Source organism: Panthera onca, chromosome D4, assembly GCF_046562875.1.
Source record: "Panthera onca isolate mPanOnc1 chromosome D4, mPanOnc1 haplotype 2, whole genome shotgun sequence".
NCBI classification, from domain to species: Eukaryota; Metazoa; Chordata; class Mammalia; order Carnivora; family Felidae; genus Panthera; species Panthera onca.
The window spans coordinates 5,993,318-6,013,993 of record NC_138351.1 but is presented as its reverse complement, the minus strand read 5'-3'; the positions used below and the strand labels follow the sequence as shown (position 1 = coordinate 6,013,993).

Sequence of the window (20,676 nt, the reverse complement as noted above, 5' to 3'; positions counted from 1 at the left end):
ACGGCCAGGGAGGGCAGGGGTCCAGGCACCGAGCTCCCCCCTCCTCACGGATTTCCACTGCTTTTCTTAAGGCTCTGTCCCCTTTTCTAAAGATCAAATACGGTGCGGGATCATGTCAGGAGACGCAAGGGTGAGACGCTCAGAAATAAAACCAGGACAACTCAATGATCCGCCCATTTGTGGCCGCTCGGTCAGCCAAACGCCTCTGGGAAAAAACCTCACTGACGCTAAAACTTACGTTTCCTTTAAGGATGTCGTACGGCTCAATTCGTAACAATCTGTAAGCACGCCGTGAGAGCCTCGGATGAAAAGAGTCACGTACAGATTACCTGTTCTACCAAATAGGGTGTTCTAACGAATGCGAAAAAGATGAGACCTGGTGCTGACGGGGAGCCCTTTGGGAGGGGGCACAGGAGGGCCCTTGAATGCGTCAGAGCAAAGCCTGTCCCGTTTGATTTCCTTAGAGGAAACGTGGTGACAGGAAAAGAGCCGAGCTGCAAGAATCATGAGAACAGTGAGCCCCTGAGTCACCGTCTCCCAGGCGGCCCCTAGTCCGGGCAGGTCTCTGCAGAGCTGTAGAGCGGCTGACCACAGGGCCCACCGAGAGGTCCCATCAGCCTCTGTCACGGGCTACGATCTTCCTGCGTCACAAGAGACGCGTGCCGTTCAGGACTCCCGTGTGCTTTGATTTTAACGTGGCATCTAGGTACCATGAGGGATCCCAGGGGCCTCACGAAAGATTGCTGATTGGACCTGACCACTTTGGCAGAAAGGAAGGTCACCTTAGCAGGTGCACTTTTACCAGGGGTCCTGAAGAGAATTAAAAAAAAAAAAAAAAAAAGGAAATCCCTAGAAGGGGCAATACAGCTAAATGTGGGTGGATGGGAGACCCTGGAGAAGCGTGTGAAGGGATCAGACAAAATACAGCTCTGTAGGGATGATGCGTATTAAAAGTTCAGTGAACGAAGACATCATAATATATGCCAAAGGTACATAACTGCTGGAACGCCCGGGTGGCTCAGTCAGTTAAGCGTCCAACTCTTTTTTTTTTTTTAAACATTCGTTTATGAGAGACAGAGAGAAAGAGTACAAGTAGGGAAGGGGCAGAGAGAGAGAGGGAGACACAGAATGTGAAGCAGACTCCAGGCCCTGAGCTGTCAGCACAGAACGCGACACAGGTCTTGAACCCATGAACTGTGAAATCATGACCTGAGCTGAAGTCAGACACTTAACCAACTGAGCCACCCAGGCGTCCCAAGCGTCCAGCTCTTGATTTCGGCTCAGGTCACGATCTCACGGTTCGTGGGTTGGAGCCCCACATTGGGCTCTGTGCTGACAGTGCAAAGCCTGCTTGGGATTCTCTCTCTCTCTCTCTCTCTCTCTCTCTGCCCTTCCCCCGCTCACATTCCTGCTGTCTCTCTCTCAAAATAAATAAATTTTTTAAAAAGGTATTGTTAAATAAATAACTTATATGAACCTCTCTGTGTATTATGAGTGATACAAAAAGTGAATTCATTCGAAAAGAGCCCAGACTAGAATTTTCTGGACAACTATTTTAGAATGTGATAAGCCCTTAGAAAGGCTGCCACACACCATGTGGGAAGTTGCCCCGTTTGTCACAGGCACTGCTGACTCTTGGAAAAGTGAAAACTCTTATGGCAAAACTATGGCCACCGTGAGGCGCTTACTATGCAGATTATAAACACCACAAATAACTCTGAAAAGTTAAGTTGCTGTGTTTTTTCACTCTTTTTGTCCAGCAAATCCTGGTGGCCAGTGACCATTATACCACTGAGCCCCAGAGAAGCCAAGAGGGCAAAGGGGGGGGGGGAGGAACCCCAATGCGTGAGGAGTTGGTGTGGGACAGGAAGAGAAGCTGGGAACCGGGGGCTTTGGAAAGAGCTGGAATGGAGGACGAGTGAAGGTGGCTGCACAAGGTGAGTCAGACACCTTTGCTCGGGAATGAAGCCCGTGGACCAAGAAAAGGGAGAGGAATAAGCAAAGAGCAGAGGACCGGCTTTGGCTTGGCTTCCGCTGGAATTCTGGGAGATGGGCTGGTAGGGGCCATGCAGTCACTAACTGTTTGCCAAATGTTGCCTGCTTTCTCCCTTCTGGGCACGTGGAGGACAGCAGTCCAGGTCCCTTGTGGAGGGGGCAAGGCTACATGACCAACTCTGGCCAACAAGCCGTGAGTGGAAGTGACAGGTCACTTCTGGGCCTAAGTTGCCAGGACAAAACCATGCAGTCCTCTTTTCCCCTTGGCATGGTGACCCAGAATTAGCCATTGGCCATCAAAAGGGGACACAGAAGTTAAAATGAGAGTCCCGACTCGATCTGAACAGAAGGTCAACTTGGAAAGAGCAAGTTAAACGGGTAATGGAGGGCTCAGGCCAGAAACCAGGTGAGACTCACGGTCAGATCTCAGGGAGCCCGGAAGTGACATGGGACGTATATTCCTCAAGGGACAGAGGACCCAGGGCTTTCTTGCCAAGAAAGCGCCATGAGGCATAACCACCACGGGCTTTGGGAGAGGATGCCAACTAACCCGCAGGGTCAAGAGCCAACAACCTACCCTCAGCAGACAGCAGAGGGAGTCCCTCCCACCATCCAGCTCCAGGAGGGCATGAGCCCGTCCTCACCCAAACGTGGTCTTGAAAAGAGCAGGAAAAAATGCTTAGAAATCTGAGCATCCCCAGGAGACACTCACCCACCCATTAGAGGCCACTGAATCTGGAAGAGAGGGAGGACTCCCTCCTCCTAGGGTAATTCTATAATTTTGGGCTGCTTGGGAGAGAAAAGGACCAACAACACCGCCTTGCTGAAGGTCACTGGCGACACTGGAAAATGCTGGGTTTGTTCTGGTTTGTCTCATCAAGTACCACAGACTCCATGGCAGGAACCCGGAGACTCTGGAGCTTGAGGAGGGCTCCGGGAGGATCAGAGCAGCTCCGTGTGTGGTCCGTGTGACAACTCTACGGTAAGGTCAACACACACCCTGCTGTTCGGGCTTCTCTTCCCACATGCTGCCATCTTGCATTTTAGACAAGCTGTGATTTAATAAAGCTGCACGGCCACAGAGACAGCACTCTGTGCTTTAGTACGTGGGCATATTTTGCATCAATGCTCTTATGTTTGGCCTGCCCACTGCACTCAGTATCCACAGTGCATCTGCAAAGTTATTTCAGGAGGGAGAGGAGAAGAGAGGAGGGGAGGGGAGGAGAGGAGAGGAGAGGAGGAAGGAAGGAGGAAGGGAGGGAGGGAGGGGAAAGAAAGACAGAAGAGAAGGGAAGGGAAGGGAAAGAAAATAAACTGTGGTTTAAAAAGAGAATGTGCATGGGATGCCTGGGTGGCTCAGTCAGTTAAGCGTCGACTTTGGCTCAGATCATGATCTCACGGTTCATGGGTTGGAGCCCCACGTCGGGCTCTGTGCTGACAGCTCAGAGCCTGGAGCCTGCTTTGGGTTTTGCGTCTCCCTTTCTCTCTGCCTCTCCCCAGCTTGTGCTCTGTCTCTCTCTCTCCGTCCCTCTCTGCTCCTCCCCTGCTCGTACTCTCCCAATAACTAACTAACTAAATAAATAAATAAATAAACTTTAAAAAAAAAAGTAAAAAGAGAATGTGTATTAGTCCTACTAGGTCTAAAAACTTTTAAGCAGGACAGATAAACAGAATTCAGAATCTGGTGTCCAAGACCCTTCACTGCAATTTGAATTGCCCAGTCTCTCGTCTGGGAATACCGGCCAGTTCCATCAGCCTCCTGGCCTGTGAACAAAAGATAGGAATATACAGGAACTGCAATTTAATGAAAAAAAAAAAAAACATGACAGAAAAGTTTACTATTATGAGATTTGCATCAAACATTTTTGAGGTAATATTTTGATGCATGTCGGGAGTTGACACATTTTTACTTTACTTACTCTTTCAATTTTTAAAAACATTTCTTTGTTAAAAACCAATGACTTTTATATCATGTCCCGTTCAGAATATTGCAGAGTTCAAGTAATCGGAGTCCCCATGTTATAAGAAAGCGTATCTAAGCACTTTCCCTAATGTAGTCAGTTTTCTTCATCTTGCTAAAACCTACAGTATAAACTTGTACTTGTCACTCAACTTCATTACCGAGAAATAAACACTGTAAATCTGAGAACAGTTTCTGAAATGCTCAGCCATGAATTGTATTGGCATCATTAGACAAAAATCTTTCCTGACTCTGCCCAGTAATGCAGTCTGCATTTTATGGGCTCAACATCTCCATATGGGAAAGATGGAAAATTCAAAGAGAAAAGAAAACACCTGGTCGGTTCAGTTTTCCCCCATTTACTTTCTGTGTGCAACAATTAACGTGGTATCCTGAAACGCCGTTTTTGAGAAAGTTGTTTACTTTTTTTATTTTTTAATGTTTACTTATTTTTGAGAGAGAGACAGAGTGCAAACAGGGGAAGGGCACAGAGAGAGGGAGACACGGAATCGGAAGCAGGCTCCGAGCTGTCAGCACAGACCCTGACACGGGGCTCGAATTCAGACTGCGAGATCATGACCTGAGCCGAAGTCGGACACTTAACCGACAGAGCTACCCAGGTTCCCCTAAGTTTATTTTTTTTAATGCTTATTTATTTTGAGAGAGAGAGAAAAAGAGAACAAGTGGGGGAGGGGCAGAGAGAGAGGGAGGGAGAGACAGAGTCCCAGGCAGGTCCCACACCACATTGTCAGCATGAAGCCTGACATGGGGCTCGATCTCACAAAGTGTGAGATCATGACCTGAGATGAAATCAAGAGTTGGGCGCTTAACTGACCAGGTGCCCCAATAAAGTTAAGTTTAAAGCACTCTCACTGCATTGTCACCAACGAGGTGACTTGCTGCATTAAAACCCATGATGTTCAGCATCCGGGTGAGGAACAGAGCAGCTCGTCTCTCTCAAAGTGAGTGTTCATGCAAGCATTTGAGGGGAACACACAGGGAGGACAGCGTGTGTGCATGTGTCTTCCTAGTCAATTTCAAATTGCTCCCGGCAAGACTACGCATCTCACCATCACGCCTGCACTTACAGATCACATGACTGAAAAGAACATGGTGTCCAGAGCTGGAAAACAGCCTCTGCAGTGCTACTGAGCCAGCCGGAGGAAGGGTCACCCGGAGTAACAATAATTGGAAAAACACAGAAGGCTATTTCACAAGCAAAATGCAGAGTACAAGTCCAGCATGGCTTACTAGAACATAGTTGGCGGGGAGGGGCTGTTTTTGTTAATTAACTTTTGTCTGCATGAACTTGGGAGTACAAAGAGTCTTTAGGAGATTTTTGAGAAGACAGATATGAAGTCAAGCATGTTCTTATTTATATTATACAGCCAGATTCCTGCAGTCTTGATTTTGCATAAGAAATATTAGATAACTTGTAATTTTAGGAAATATTCAATTTAATATTGATGGAAACAAAATCAGCCAATATGAACGATCAAACCCAATTTTCAAGGACTTTACACTTTTATCTAATGGCATCAATTTTCTGGAGCAGGTACATGAATAAATGTATGTGTCTATGATTTACTTCTTAAAATCTATCAGTTTTGAAAAATTACACATTCAGGCACATGGGGATGCTAACTTTTCGGCAATTTATATTCCTTTGTATAAAACAGTAGCGTGCATTGCATCAGTGTGGGCATTTTGTGCAATGTATCATCGGGAACCCAACTCTGGACATCAAAATGGGAACTTTAAAGGAACCCGAATAGAGATTTCAAAAATAAATTACAGGAGCACTTAGTCTTATGTTGAGAGAGGATACTAACTCAGCATTATCTCCACAATGACTGGCACTTCCATTAGAGAACTCACAAGAAAACACTGAAAAACGTAGTTACGTAGGAGTCAGGAGTCATGGCTTTCTGAACCCCTTGAACCCCGCTCGGGAGGGGGGGTTCGGGGGGGGACTTGCAGATATATATTCTTACTACTCTATGCAGTGATCAGCTGTATATAAAATTCCCGGAAGAGGCCATGATATTTCAGATATTTCTAATTTTTCATACAAAGTCGTAAAAGCTCAATGACTTCTATGCAAAATAAGAAACTAGGAAGGTAAGAAAGACCACCTTCTTTAAAACCTCCAAGTCCCACAACACAGACCAAGGAAACTAGTCATACAATCAGGTAACCTAACAAGATCTTCGTCAGCAGATCACGCACAGAAGTTTCAAAAAAGCTAAAACTACTATGTATGAAGAATCATCATCATCATTATAATCATCCACATTTTATACAATTCACATTTTGCATCATAATACCCTAAACTGAAGTGAACCAACACGTTCTCCAGCATTTACAAAGGCAAAGGAAATGGCAGGAAAGAATCTGGGATGCTGGCTTTTAACAGAAAATATATACAGATAATCCTTCCGAAGGAATATTGATTGATAAACTGTGTATCTCAGTCTCATTTTAGGAATGCGTATGAAATCAGATGGTAAAATGAAGGAACAGTCAGTGAAATGTGCATTGTGTACAATTAGAGTAGCAACAACCTCGTCAGTTGATTGCCACTCTCTTAAAAAAATTAAATTTGCAAAGAGAGTGGTCTGAACATAATAAATAAGCTTTATACTTACCATTTTATAAAGGCTGCTTATCATATGCTGTTATTAATTTCTTAATTAAGTGTAGTAGAAATAAATTCATCTCAAACATCAGGATTTTCCCTTCTAATGTTTATAAACTTCCCAGTGTCACCATACTGACAGCACAAGAGGCCTGAATCATAAAGATATTCTGTCCCTGCAAATCAGAAACACAATACACAGGCCCGTTGGGATTCTTTAAACTAATTAAATATGGTGCTTATTTAGTTTTGACAGTCTTTGGGCAACCACTGGAAAGTTTAGATGTTGAGCTGGCTATTAGAGTAACCACCAGACCAAAAATAGTAAATTTGATCATTTATTTTTTTAATGTTTATTTATTTATTTTGGGGGGGGGGGGGGACATGTGCGAGCCCAAGAAGGGGAGGGGCAGAGAGGGGAAGAGAAAATGTCAAGCAGGCACCATGCCGTCAGCACAGGACCTGACTCGGGGCTCAGACTCACAAACAGTGAGATCATGACCTGCGCCGACATCAAGGGTTGGACACTTAACCAACTGCGCCACCCAGGAGCCTCTGATCATTTAATTATTAATTGGAACCTAGCTTCAAATGAGAAGATATTTTTACTGGAATGCTAAAAATTATCATGAATGATGCTTTGTAATTATCTGAAGGAGTAAATATCTGGCCAGAAATGCTTCTTCATAGTAAACGGCCATGAAGGTGGTCGTCAGGTCAACAGCGGGCATGCTCTCCCACCCTAAACTCACCAAAAGTCTTCATTGTGTCCTTGCTCCGCCCTTCCAGTCTATTTGGCCACTTACTGGGTTCCCACACTTGATTTTTAAGGACATAATAAAATTCAAGCTATACTTAAACTATGATCTTAGAAATACCAAAGGAAGGGAGAAAAATACTCAGTTCCTTAGTAATATCTGCAGACTTTACATTTATAAGGGACACGGTTAATTTAAAATTTTACTTTCTGGGGCGCCTGGGTGGCTCAGTCGGTTAAACGTCCGACTTCAGCTCAGGTCATGATCTCACGGTCCGTGAGTTCGAGCCCAGCGTCGGCCTCTGTGCTGACAGCTCAGAGCCTGGAGCCTGTTTCAGATTGTGTTCCCCTCTCTCTCTGACCCTCCCCCATTCATGCTCTGTCTCTCTCTGTCTCAAAAATAAATAAACGTTTAAAAAACATTTTTTTAAATAAAATAAAATTTTACTTTCTGAATTAATCTCACCAAAAAATGCATCTATCCCTTTACTTTTAGGTAATCTCTACACCCAACATGGGAACTCAAACTCATGACCCCAAGATCAAGAGTCACACACTCTTCTGACTGAGCTAGCCAGGTGCCCCTAATCTATCCCTTGAAAAGGTAGTAAAATATTTGATTTTTAAGTGTGCTTATTAACTTATTTAATCCACTGAACTAGTATTTGTGCAAAAGATAAAAAGTAATTTAATCGGTGACACTCAAGAAGCAAGAATGAATGAATGCATCTCCAAAAAAGAAAGCCATTAGCTCCCTTCCCACCGATAGGAAGGGAATCTGTTTTCAACAGGAGCTGTCACCCAGGTACCTGCCAGGCCACGTCCTGGGACGGAACCGTTTCCCCATCACGATCCCATGGCAGCTTCACCTCGCACGGATGCCAGGCAGTGGCTTGTTAAGTGTTCCCCAGTGCCTGTGACATTGGCTCATTCACTCGTTGTTTTAGTTACTCATGAGAAGCATACTTGACTAGTCACCCATCCAGAGTGTTCTAAAACTAAAAAGGGATGATAAAATAGGAAACAGTCTAGAGCCTCCAATAATTCCCTTCTGATCTGAACCTCATTTACGATCATTGGCTGGCAACCGACAGGGAAGGGAGATGTCAAAACAAACAAAAGAGATTAATACTAAAGAAGAAGGAAGCTAGCAAAAGGATAACATGTTGAACCTGCTTCCTCATTTTCATTAAACTGCGATACAATTACTTTTTGAACCGCAAGAATGAATATTAACGAAGAATAATTATTCTGAGGCAGAATCATGATGGATTAGCAACAAGACGGCATCAGACTCACCATCTCTGCGATTAAGACTTGCAAACCCAGGGCCGTGGCTGCTGGACAGCTCCGAGGAGCTGCTGAAGGACGCTCGAGGCAAGGTGGATGCCAGTGGGGCATCACAGCTATCTGTGCGGAAGATACCAAGTTCAGGTTAACCCACTGCTCGAGGCTGTTCTGTCTTCTTCTCTCCTTCCCTCTCTTCTTCCCTCCCACCCTTGCTCCTGTCCTTCCTTCTTTCTTTTCTTTTTAGTTGACAGGCTAAGAAAATGCGAGAACCTGCAGCAAACAAACATCAGTCTCAAGCAGAAACGTGTTAGTAAATGTACAACCACGGTCTCTTAAAGCAAATAAAAGCCCTGATTGGGAACCTTGGCCATTTTCCGTGGTGTAAAGATTCCCATCGTGGCCACTTCGAAGCTGTCAACGTGGCATCATCGATCATGGAATTGGGAAGAGGTTCACACATGTCACGTCATTAGATAGTATTTCCACCATATGCAAATACAAGATACAGAAACAACATCCAGCGCACAGATAATAAATAGAAAAAGGGCATGAAATTAAGTAATTAAGTTGTGTGCTTGGAAAATTTACCTTTGTTTTTAACATGATTTACTTAATTGTAACTTCCAATCATTTCATCTTTAATGACGGCTGTATTTTGACAGCTGACTTACAAAATTCATGAGAAGTGAGTGATTGGCTCTTGCTAGCTGCTAAAAGTTGGCTCCAGCCCACTGCCCCTCAATGGGGAACTATTAGAAGAATTTCCTTTAAAATCAAAAAGATTTTAATAGGCATCACCACTTCTGTTGAATGCTTCTCTGAAAGGCCTATCAGTACATAAGAGAACATTTAAAAATTAAAAGCACAGAATTAGGAAAAAACAAAAAAAGGAACTGTCATCACTTCCAGATGATATGATTGTGCAGGTAGAAAATCCAAAAGTAACTGACTAGCTTAATAGCCCAATATCCCACACCGATTTCATTTTAAACTCAATCTAGGGTTAGAAAATAAATTAACCAGAATACCAAATAATAACAAAACACATAAAGTATCTAAGAATGAATCTTCCAAAACTGAAAAACATTTATGGGGATTATTATAACAACTGTATTGAAAGACATTACATAAAATACAGACTCCAGTCGTCGCCAACAGGAAGACAGTATTTTTAAAGGATCAGTCGTCCCCAGGTTGATCTAAAGATTCATTAGAAGTCCAATGAAAAGCCTAAGAGGGCTTTTCAGACACACTGAATCAAGGAACCCTGCCTGACCTGGTTCATAACATGGAATACAAATAGGATTTAAGAAGCCTATAAAGACAAATAGAAAACAAAAAACAAAAACAACACCTTCATTTTCATTAACCTCTAGCTAAAATTCAGCACTTTCTTTAATCATGAATACAGGCAAATCACAATGTTTTCAGTAGTGCCCACAAATTTGTTACCATCCTAAATTACAGATATTTTTATGGCAGTCATTGTTGTCACGGCTATCTAGAAATATTATTTATGATTCTCATTACTTCAAAATAGCGGTATTCAACTCACCACCGGATTTTGTTATTTAATGTGCTAATAACTAAGGAGACTTATTATATTACAACTTCTAATTTATTGATATCAGCATTTCACTATAATTAGCTTTCTTCCCAATCATATATATATATATATATACATGTATATATATGTATATGTGTATATATATATATGTGTATATATATATCTGTACATATACATACACGTGTATATATATATATATATATACACGTGTGTATATATATACATACGTATATATACGTGTATATATACACACGTGTATATATGTATATATACATACGTATATATACGTGTATATATACGTGTGTATATATACATATACACACGTATATATACGTGTGTATATATATATATACGTATATATATATACACGTATATATATATATACAGACAGACACACATATATGGGTGTGCACACTAGAAGTACAAAGCTGTTGAGTTATTACTGGGGCATCATTAATATTTCAGAAAATTCCAGAGGAGGGGGGTTGTCTACCGTTCACAGTCAACAGTGCTAACTTGAGTGTTAGCCTAGAACTTTCTCAGGGGATGCCAGCACGTTGAGCAGACCAGGCCCGCCTTATTCTGCCTGTACGTAAAGAGGCCCCGGGGGCCTCGCCACTACCTTGAAGGTTGAGAGCAAGACAGGATTATTTCCATTAACGCCGGTCTTGGGAAGCCTGCTCTTTTCCCAGCCTTGGCCGCCACACAGATTCCTTCGAGAGTCTTTCCCGATGCCACCCCGTCAGCCCCCTCCACTCACACCACTGTGATCTCACTACTTACAGTCTCCCCTTAAGCTGGAAACCTAATGAGAACTTAGCATAGATTTTGGAGCCAGACTTGGGTGGGGCTGGCATTGGCCAGGCTGCCTACTCTTCCGGTGGCACTCACCCTTTCCTAAGCCTCAGTTTTCTCATCAGTTCAATGGGAATAACTGTGCAGATAGCGCATAATTATACCATGGGGAGTCAACTCCCCCAGCAGTACAGCAAGGAGTCACGTAACTGTCAATGGCGAGTCACACACTAAGAAGACCGCTATGAGCGTTAAAAGTATTTGCTTTTATCATTCTAACTATCATAAAACAAGTCAACGCTTCGTAAGTTCCTTCAAAATATTCTAGAAGGACACTTTCGTGTATACGTGGAAGGCAATGTTCAAAGTTCCAAACCATATTGTCATTTTTTTATTCTTTCCTCAAAGAAGACATAAGAAGCTTGGTCTTTAAAAAAACAAAAAAAAGTAATAGCTTTTGTGATGCAATCCTTCCTTTGGAATAACAATTTATAAGATTTATTTTAAAACTGTCTTTATTTAGTCTAACTCAGAGGCTTCTAAAGACGGTGTTCCAATTTACTCCAACATAGTAAATCTTGAGAATATGTGTGGTCTGAAACAAGGTGGTCACATCCTATGAGGCACCTGGAGAGGAGCGGCTGTGGATTTGGATAGTGTTTTCCAAGCATTCGGTGTGTTTCTCACTGAATCACATCCACGCAAGGTAAAGGCTCGGGAGTCATCCCAAACCTCCAGTAACTGCTGTTTTCAATCTGAAACGTCTCTATTTTCTACTAAGATTCCTGGAGCAAAAAAAATGTCAAGACCCAATTTCATTTTCTTTTTCTGGCATCATGAAAAGACATTCGAATCCCACTAAATGAATATCATTCTTATGAATAATCTGAGGAATACTATTTCTGTCCAAAAAAATAGAGGATCCCTGAAACGTTTCAAAGCTACAAGAATTATTCACAAATTATGGTTTTTAACAAGTGAAATGGCAAAACAACTTTAAAGAACCACAACTTATCACTTAGGGGGAGAAGCAACTCGAGTACAAATAATGAGCTTATGAGAATTAACATATGAAAATAGACAGACAATATTACAGTTAAAGAAGCTAAAGTAATTTTATTTCCCTTCATAATAACCACTCATATTCATAAGAAGGATTCTATGCAATAATCTTAATTTTGAAATGCATTCATCCGTCAGGGGTCCAAATGTACTCAAGGTTACGTTCTCAGAGAAGCTTAAGGATTCTAACAGAAAGGCGATGATCCATTGTCATGTGTTTTAGAGGAAAAAAAATAAACACACCACAATTGTTCATGATTTATGTATGACTCAGATCAGAGTGCTAGGGACATCCTTGTGTGCATTCTGATATAATAAATTCATATTTATGGGATGCTCAAACCTGGTCTCAGCAGTTGTCCCTATCACAATGCCGTTTTAATCAAAAGCCTATTGTTTGTCTCACCAACAGAACAGCCTTAGACTGAAATTATAAAACAATATTTCAGCTTCCGTTTTTCAAACTCGTATCTTTTTTTTTTTTTCCAGATGAAATCTTAGAAATCTGGAACTTCCCGCAACTGGGGAACATAGCCAATCTGAGTGTGAAGAGTGGGGGAGGGGCAGAGAGAGAGGGAGACACAGAATCCCAAGCAGGCTCCAGGCTCTGAGCTGTCAGCACAGAGCCCGACGCGGGGCTCGAACTCACAAGCCTTGAGATCATGACCTGGAGCCGAAGTCGGATGATTAACCGACTGAGCCCCCCAGGCGCCCCGGATGCATTACCTTTTGGACAAGATTAACAATTCCCCAACACAGAAAATTCATGTTTGCTGCCTGCTTGTTTTTCGGACTTGAACATATCATAATGGACTCTAGTCCCTGGAATGGACGAGAGAGCGAGTCACAAAGTCCCCTGGAGCTGGACTTCTGGCCCTACTTGCCCTTCCCAAGTGGGCAGCTTGAATCAAGGCCCAGATGCACACAAGGCCACGCCCCTTGGCCACTGGACCAGCAAGAACATTTGGACTCAGTAGAGCCTGGTGATACCTGGGAATCTCTCTCTGTCAAGAGGACTAAGACCCGGAGCCGGTCTGTCACCCCAATATCCACCATTCCTGGTGGCCCATCAAGGCCTCTGAGAACTTTGTGAACATCTAGGGCCACCTTCCTGCCCTTCCCGAGGTATGTACTTACAGAGTCCCAATCCATGCAGAGTCCCAATCCATGCAGAGTCCCAATCCATGTCTTCACTACTTTGGACCACAGTTCTGAACTTGGCCAAATATTCTGGGGCATGGGCCCGTTTCCAACCTTCAGAGGCATACACCGTGGACAGGAGGTAATGACCCCCCAGAATCTGTAGGACATCCCAAGTTTGTAAGCATGGCGTACAGGATGCTCTAGTGACCCCTGAATAATTCTCCACCCCATCTCACCCACCCCTACCCTCACGTGCCCCTGAAAACGTGTGCTGCTGTGTGCTCAGGCCTGCAACCACCCCATGTGGGTCTCTACTTGGCAATAGCAACTGGGCATTCCACGAGCTTGGACAACTGCACCAGTCTGTGCTGGCTACCTGCATGACCCTCGTGGCCCGGCCTGTTAGAAACTCAGGTGGAGAAAAGCGGAGGTGATTTCCGATTTCTCGTCTGCTCCAGTAAGTTACACATCCCAATAACAGAATAGAGTTGGATCGCTGGGAGAACAAAGTCAGAAAGGGCCCATTATTCCAAGTTCCTGGCTACTTTATTTAATAGTTTCACACCTGCAGAGGGTGCACACCTGTCCATTAGTACAGTCCAAAGTGAAGCACTTTTGTTTTTACTTCTAGGCTTCCTCTCTTATCGTAACGTATGTCATGAATTATCTCAAAGATTTGGTTTATGTTCACTGTATTGAATCACAGCTGTTGAATGAATACGTCGAGATCCAGATGTTGCCTATGAAATTACTCCTCAGCACCGAAGGATTCGCTGTTTATTGCACATCAAATAGTAACACTACAAAAACAACTTGCCGTTAATTTTAGTGATGCGATATAGCAAATTAATATCCATTAACTGCACCCACTATTAGGTATAAATGTGAAATAATCATTGTTCTTACGATTAAATTATACCTCATGTTCCCTCCAGCTGACTGAATTCATACTGGCAGTGTTTCCTCTTTTAGATCAATGCATTTGTAAAATGCCTTACGTGTTTCTGAGAAAATTTTAAATTACAAAATAGTATATTCCAAATTCTGAAATCCAAATGGTAGGTAAGATGTAGCTGGGCAGATATTTGTTAATAAAAGGAGCTTCCAGGGGGGCGAAGGTGGGCTCAGTAGGTTAAGCTTCCGACTTCGGCTCAGGTCATGATCTCACACGTTGTGAGTTCGAGCCCCACGTCGGGCTCTGAGCTGACAGCTCAGAGCCTGGAACCTGCTTCCAATTCTGTGTCTCCCTCTCTCTCTGCCCCTCCCCCACGCATGCTCTGTTTCTCAAAAATGAATAAATGTTAAAATTTTTTTTTTAAAAAGAAGCTTTCTGCCTACTGATCTGACTTTAAACTTCCAGAAAATCTGTAACTCAAATATACAAAATCAACTTTGAAAAAGTCTTCTTGTTAGAACACAAATCAATAAAATTAAAAATAGGAAATCAGTGGAGAAAATTAACAAAACCAAAAGTTGGCTCTTTGAAAAGACAGTAAAAGATTCTAGCCAAGCTGGCTTAAAAAAGAGAAAGAGAGAAGACAAAAATTATCAGTATCAGAAATGAAAGACAGAACATCACTACAGATCCCATGGACATTAAATGGCTAATAAAGAAGTAATATGGACAACTCTTTGCCCACAAATTTGATAATCTAGATATGTGAGGGTTGATGGGGGGTGGGAGGGAGGGGAGGGGAGGTGATGGGTATTGAAGAGTGTGTCTTTTGGGATGAGCACTGGGTGTTGTATGGAAACAAATTTGATAATAAATTTCATATATTAAAAAAATAAAAAGAAAACAAAATTAAAAAAAGATAATCTAGATGATATGGACTCCTTACAAGATATAATCTGCCAAATTCACACAAGAAGGAAGACAATCTGTATGGGCCTATATCTATCAGAGAATTTGAAGCTATAATTAATAACCTTCCAAAGCAGAAAGTACCAGGTCTAAATGGCTTCAGTGGTAAATTCTACCAAACATTTAAGGAAGAAATTTTATCAATTCTCTACAAATTCTTTCAGAAGACAGAAGCAGAGGGAATACTTTCTAATGCATTTTATGACAACTGAATTACCATGGTACCAAAGCCAATCATTGATTTTACAAGAAAAGAAACCTATAGACCAATATCTCTCATAAATATAGATGCAAAATCCTCAACAAAACATTAGCAAACTGAATCCAACAATGTATAAAGAGAATTATATACCATGAACAGGTGGAATTTATTCCAGGTACACAAGACTGATTCAACAACATTCAAAAAGCAATTAATCTAACCCACCACATCAACAAGCTAAACAAGAAAAATCAGTCATTTAAACAGGTGCACAAAAAAAATATTTGACAAAATCCAACACCTATTCATAGTAAAAACTCTTAAACTAGGAACAGAGGGGAACTTCCTCAACTTAAAAAAGGATATCTACAAAAAACCTACTGTGAAATCATACTTGAAGGTGACAAACTTAAAACTTTCCCACTAAGATCAGTAATGAGACAAGGACGTCCCATTCTTTTTCACAATCCTACCGGAAGTCTTAACTGATGCAATGAAACAAGAAGAGGAAATAAAAGGGATACAGATCGGGAAGAAAGAAATCTGTCGTCGTTCACAAATGACACGATCATCTATGTAGAAAATTCCGAAGAACTGACAAAAAAAACAACCCTGAAACTAATAAGCCAAGAGGACATAAAGTTAACACACAAAAATCAAATAGTTTCCTATATACCATTAATGAAAAAGTTGAATTTAAAATAAAAACACACCATTTACATTAATGCCCGCCCAAAATTATGGAATACTTGGGCATAAATCTAACAAAATATGTACAAGATGTATATGAGAAGAACTATAAACACGGATGCATAAAATCAAAAAAAAAGACTAAATAAATGGAGAGATATTCCATACTCCAGAATAGGAAGACTCAATACTGTTAGGATGTCAGTTCTTCCAATTTGGTCTATCAACCAAGGCAGTCTCAATCAAAATCCCAGCGAGTTATTTTGTGACTATCAACAAACCGGATTCTAAAGTTTACATGGAGAGAAAAAACAACCCAGAATAGCCAACACAATGTTAAAGTTGGAGGACTGACACCACTCGGCTTCAAGACTTACTACAAAGCCACGGCGATCAAGATGATGCGTTATTGGCAAAAGAACTTGACAAACAGATCAGTGGAACAGAACAGAGCCCAGAAGCAGACCCACACAATACAGCCGCCTTATCTTTCAAAGGAGAAAAAGGCAACACAATGGAGAAAAGACAGTCTTTTCTTTGTTGGTTTTTTTTTTGAAAGAATTAGATTAGCACTTTATTTTTTTATATTAAATATAATTTATGGTCAAACTGGTTTCCATACAACACCCGGTGCTCATCCCAACAGCTGCCCTCCTGAATGCCTATACACCCCCCACCAACCCTCAGTTTGTTCTCAGTATTTAAGAGTCTCTTATGCTTTGCCTCCTTCCCTCTCTGTAACTTTTTTCCCCCTTCCCCTCCCCCATGGTCTTCTGTTAAGTTTCAGGATCCACAAATGAGTGAAAAAATATGGTATCTGTCTTTCTCTGCCTGGCTTATTTCACTCAGCATAATACCCTCCAATTCTATCCACGTTGCTACAAATGGCCAGATTTCATTCTTTCTCATTGCCAAGTAGTATTCCATACTCTATATAAACCACATCTTCTTTTTCCATTCGTCAATTGATGGACATTTAGGCTCTTTCCATAATTTGGCAATTGTTGAAAGCGCTGCTATAAACATTGGGGTACAAGTGCCCCTATGCATCAGCACTCCTGTATCCCTTGGGTCAATTCCTAGCAGTGCTATCGCTGGGTCATAGGGTAGATCTATTTTTAATTTTTTGAGGAACCTCCACACTGTTTTCCAGAGTGGCTGCACCAGTTTGCATTCCCACCAACAGTGCAAGAGGGTTCCCGTTTCTCCACACCCGTTCCAGCATCTACAGTCTCCTGATTTGTTCATTTAAGCCACTCTGACTGGCATGAGGTGGTATTTGAAAAAGATACATCTGACAAAGAACTGTTGTCCAAAATATAAAAAAAAAAAAAACCTCTTAAACTCAACAATTAAAAACAAAAACAAAAACAAAAAAACTCCATCTCAAAAATGGTCCAACGACTTCCAGGCACCTCCATAAAGAAGATACGCAGATGTCAGATAAACATATAACAAGAGCCTCAACACGATATGTCATCAGGGAAAATGGAAATTAAAACAATGAGATACCAACACGCACCCATCAGAATGGCCAACACCTGGAACACTGCCAACAGAAAATGCTGGCGAGGGCGTAGACCAAGAGGAACTCTCATCCACTGCCGGTGGGAATGCAAAATGGCAGTCTTCTTGGAAGGACAATTTGGCACGTTCTTACAAAACTAAATATACTCCCGCCATGCATCCCAACAAGTGTACTCCTTGGTATTTGCCCAAACGAGTTGAAAACTTAATGTCCACACAAAAACACGCACACGTGATTTATAGCAGCTTGATTCGCTGATTGCCAAAACTTGGAAGCGAACGCAGTATCCTTCAGTAGGTAAATGGATAAAACAAACAAACAACCTGTGGGTGCCACAACCAGGTAATGGAGTATTTTCAGCAATAAAGAGAAATGAGCTGTCAAGCCATGAAAAAACATGGAGGAACCTTAAATGCCTATTTCTAAGTGAAAGAAGCCAGCGTCAAGACGCTACATCCAGGTTGACTTCAACTCGACGACATTTTGGAGGAAGCAAAATTATGGAGACGGGAAAGAGGTCAGCAGTTGTCAGTGTTCAGGAAGTGGTCACCGGATTTTGTGTGACATAGCGATGAGGGGGTATGTGACATTACACATTTGGCAAACGCTACAGAATACACACCAAGAGTGAACCCGAACTTGGGTGAACTTTAGGTGGTAATGATGTACCAACCCCAGAGCATCAGTTTGAATAAATGAACCCCTCTGATAGCGGCTGTCGATAACGAGGGCGGCTGTGCATGTGCGGGGGGTAAGGGGGAGATACGGGAAATCTCTGTACCTTCTGCTTAATTTTGCTGTGAACAGAAAACTGCTCTAAAAACTAGTGTCCATTAGACAACGAAGGCTTTCTTTGTATCAACAGCTGAGAATTCACTTAAGAATCAAGGCTATGATTCAAATAACTTCCCTGAAGAGGGACATAAACGCTTCATCTTTACACTGATTTTGTTCCAGCTCTATGCCAAGAAGGCCCTTTGTGAAATTTAGCTCTGGCACTTGGCCCGGCAACTGAAAGGATCAAGTCTATTCCTTCCTGGCTTTAAAAGCACGCACCGCCGCGTGAGTTCCGAACCTCAGAGGAATCACAGCTCTGGAGAGAGAACTTTTCAGTTTCCTCCCCGATTTCCCTGCTTCCGCACCCTAAAGGAGCCGAGAATTTGGACCCGTTTGAAAGGCAAAAATTTAACAATCCCAATTATTATCCACCAAGGCCCCTGAAAACTGACATTCAGCAAAAGGCACCAATGACAACTGTGGTTCTAAAAATTACACCTGGTGCCATTTTCACGAATCACCCCGTTCTCGTACGGGGTCAGCAGGTTTTATAGAGAACTAGTATTTGTCTTTATTTCCTCAGCTTCCAGCACCGTGCCTGCCACGTGGCAGGCACCTGGTCAACGCGTGCTGAATTAAATCGGCCACGAGTTGGAGAAACACTTTCTTATTTAAAAAAAATTTTTTTAATCTTTATTTATTTTTGAGAGAGAGACAAAGCATAAGCAGGGGAGGGGCAGAGAGAGAGGGAGACACAGAATACAAGGCAGGTTGCAGGCTCCGAGCTGTCAGCACAGAGCCCGACGCGGGGCTCGAACTCCCGAACCACGAGATCAGGACCTGAACTGAAGCCGGACACTTAACCCACCGAGCCACCCAGGCGTCCTGAGAAAAACTTTCTTGAGTCTCCGTATCTAAGCTCTGGTTCCTCTCCAACGCATACTGAGCTTGCAACACTGAGGCAGCCAAATTCGTCCTGAGAGACAGGGCATGCATTTCAGTGCGGGGTGTGGGACAGGCGTGTCACAGAGGGACGCAGGCAAACACGAGGAGGGGGGAGGGGTCCCCACCAGCCTGTGGAGATAGCGCAGGAAGGATTCGTTGCAGGAGACATTCTAGCTCCTGCTTAGACACGGCGTGTCAGTGAGAGTCAGTAACTCGCCACACTCAGGTATCTTTCAGGAAGAAATTCCGTCCCTGAATTGTAAGAAAGTGACATCTCTTGATGGGTCAAGATCATATAATTTTGTGCAATACAATTCGGGCGGGGGGCGGGGGGGGAACGGGCAGAGCAATTAGTCTCTTGTACACTGATGCCCACGAGACCTTTCTTCATACGTGAAATTACGTGGCTCCCCGACAGGACCCCCAGAGACACAGAGGTGCTCTGGCTACAAGGTGGCAGGGGTCCCACACGGCGCTTGCCGGGGCTTCTCCCAGACCCCAGGCAGGACCCGCTAATCCCTTACACATCAGTGAGCAAGTCACCAAACTAGAACACCAGTGAAAAGCACCCGGGACATTTTAAAAATTGGCATTCTCAGGGGCACGTGGGGGGCTCAACCGCTTGAGCATCCAACTCTTGATGTCGGCTCAGGTCATGGTCTCATGGTTCATGAGTTCGAGCCCCACATCGGGCTCTGCACCAACAGCGTGGACCCTGCTTGGAATTCTCTCTCCCTTCTCCCTCTGTCCCACCCTCACCCCTGCTTTCTCTCTCTCCAAAAATAAATAAGTAAACTTAAAAAATAAAAATAAAACATGGGGCCACCTGGGTGGCTCAGTCGCTTAAGCGTCCAACTTTGGCTCAGGTCACGATCTCGAGGTTCACGAGTTCGAGCCCCGTGTTGGCCTCCGTGCTGACAGCTCGGAGCCTGGAGCCTGCTCGGGATTGTGTGTCTCCTTCTCTCTCTCTCTGCCCCTTCCCCGTTTGTGCTTTGCGTGTGTGTGTGTGTGTCTCTCTCTCTCTCAAAAATATTTAAAAACAAGTAAGTAAATAAATAAAATACAATAACAAAAATAAAAAATAAAAAAACCGGGCATTCCCCACACCCCACCCCGGGAAACTCTGATGTAGTGAGTTTTGAGCCCCACCAAAGCAGGGTATTTCAGATACAACCGATGGTATTTGTGTCCTCAAGGCAGACACAAATCCTCCTCTGCTCTTCAGAGGAGGAAACACACCATCTCTGCTGTGCAAGAAAGCCTCCCTTGCAGGGATGGCGTCTCCACGTGGCCACCTGTTTGCCCGTGAGCGGCCCTGGCATCTGTGTCCTGTTCGGCGGGTAGCATTTGAACCAGGATTGGCGAGTGGGCAGCACAGAAGACACCGTTTCAAAAGTCTGAAACCCTATCGAGCTACTGCCCGGAAAGACGCACGAGAGAAACAAAGCTGTAGGCTCGTGTGG

At 43.1% G+C, this 20,676-nt stretch overlaps 1 protein-coding gene and 1 long non-coding RNA gene across 3 annotated transcripts in view; both read right to left on the bottom strand.

Moving 5' to 3' along the window:
• The window catches only part of LOC145713007 (uncharacterized), a 445,152-nt gene that overhangs the window by 326,112 nt on the left and 98,364 nt on the right, over positions 1 to 20,676 (bottom strand). The window lies entirely within an intron of this gene.
• LOC132663702 (contactin-associated protein-like 3) overlaps positions 1 to 20,676 on the bottom strand; it is a 193,680-nt gene that overhangs the window by 152,528 nt on the left and 20,476 nt on the right. The window contains exon 2 of one of the 2 annotated variants that reach the window (XM_060610214.3): positions 8,650 to 8,760. The exons of the other annotated variant lie outside the window; for it this stretch is intronic. Coding sequence (XP_060466197.1) covers positions 8,650 to 8,760 — 111 coding nt within the window. The remainder of the gene's footprint in view (positions 1 to 8,649; positions 8,761 to 20,676) is intronic. 2 annotated transcript variants of the gene reach the window in all.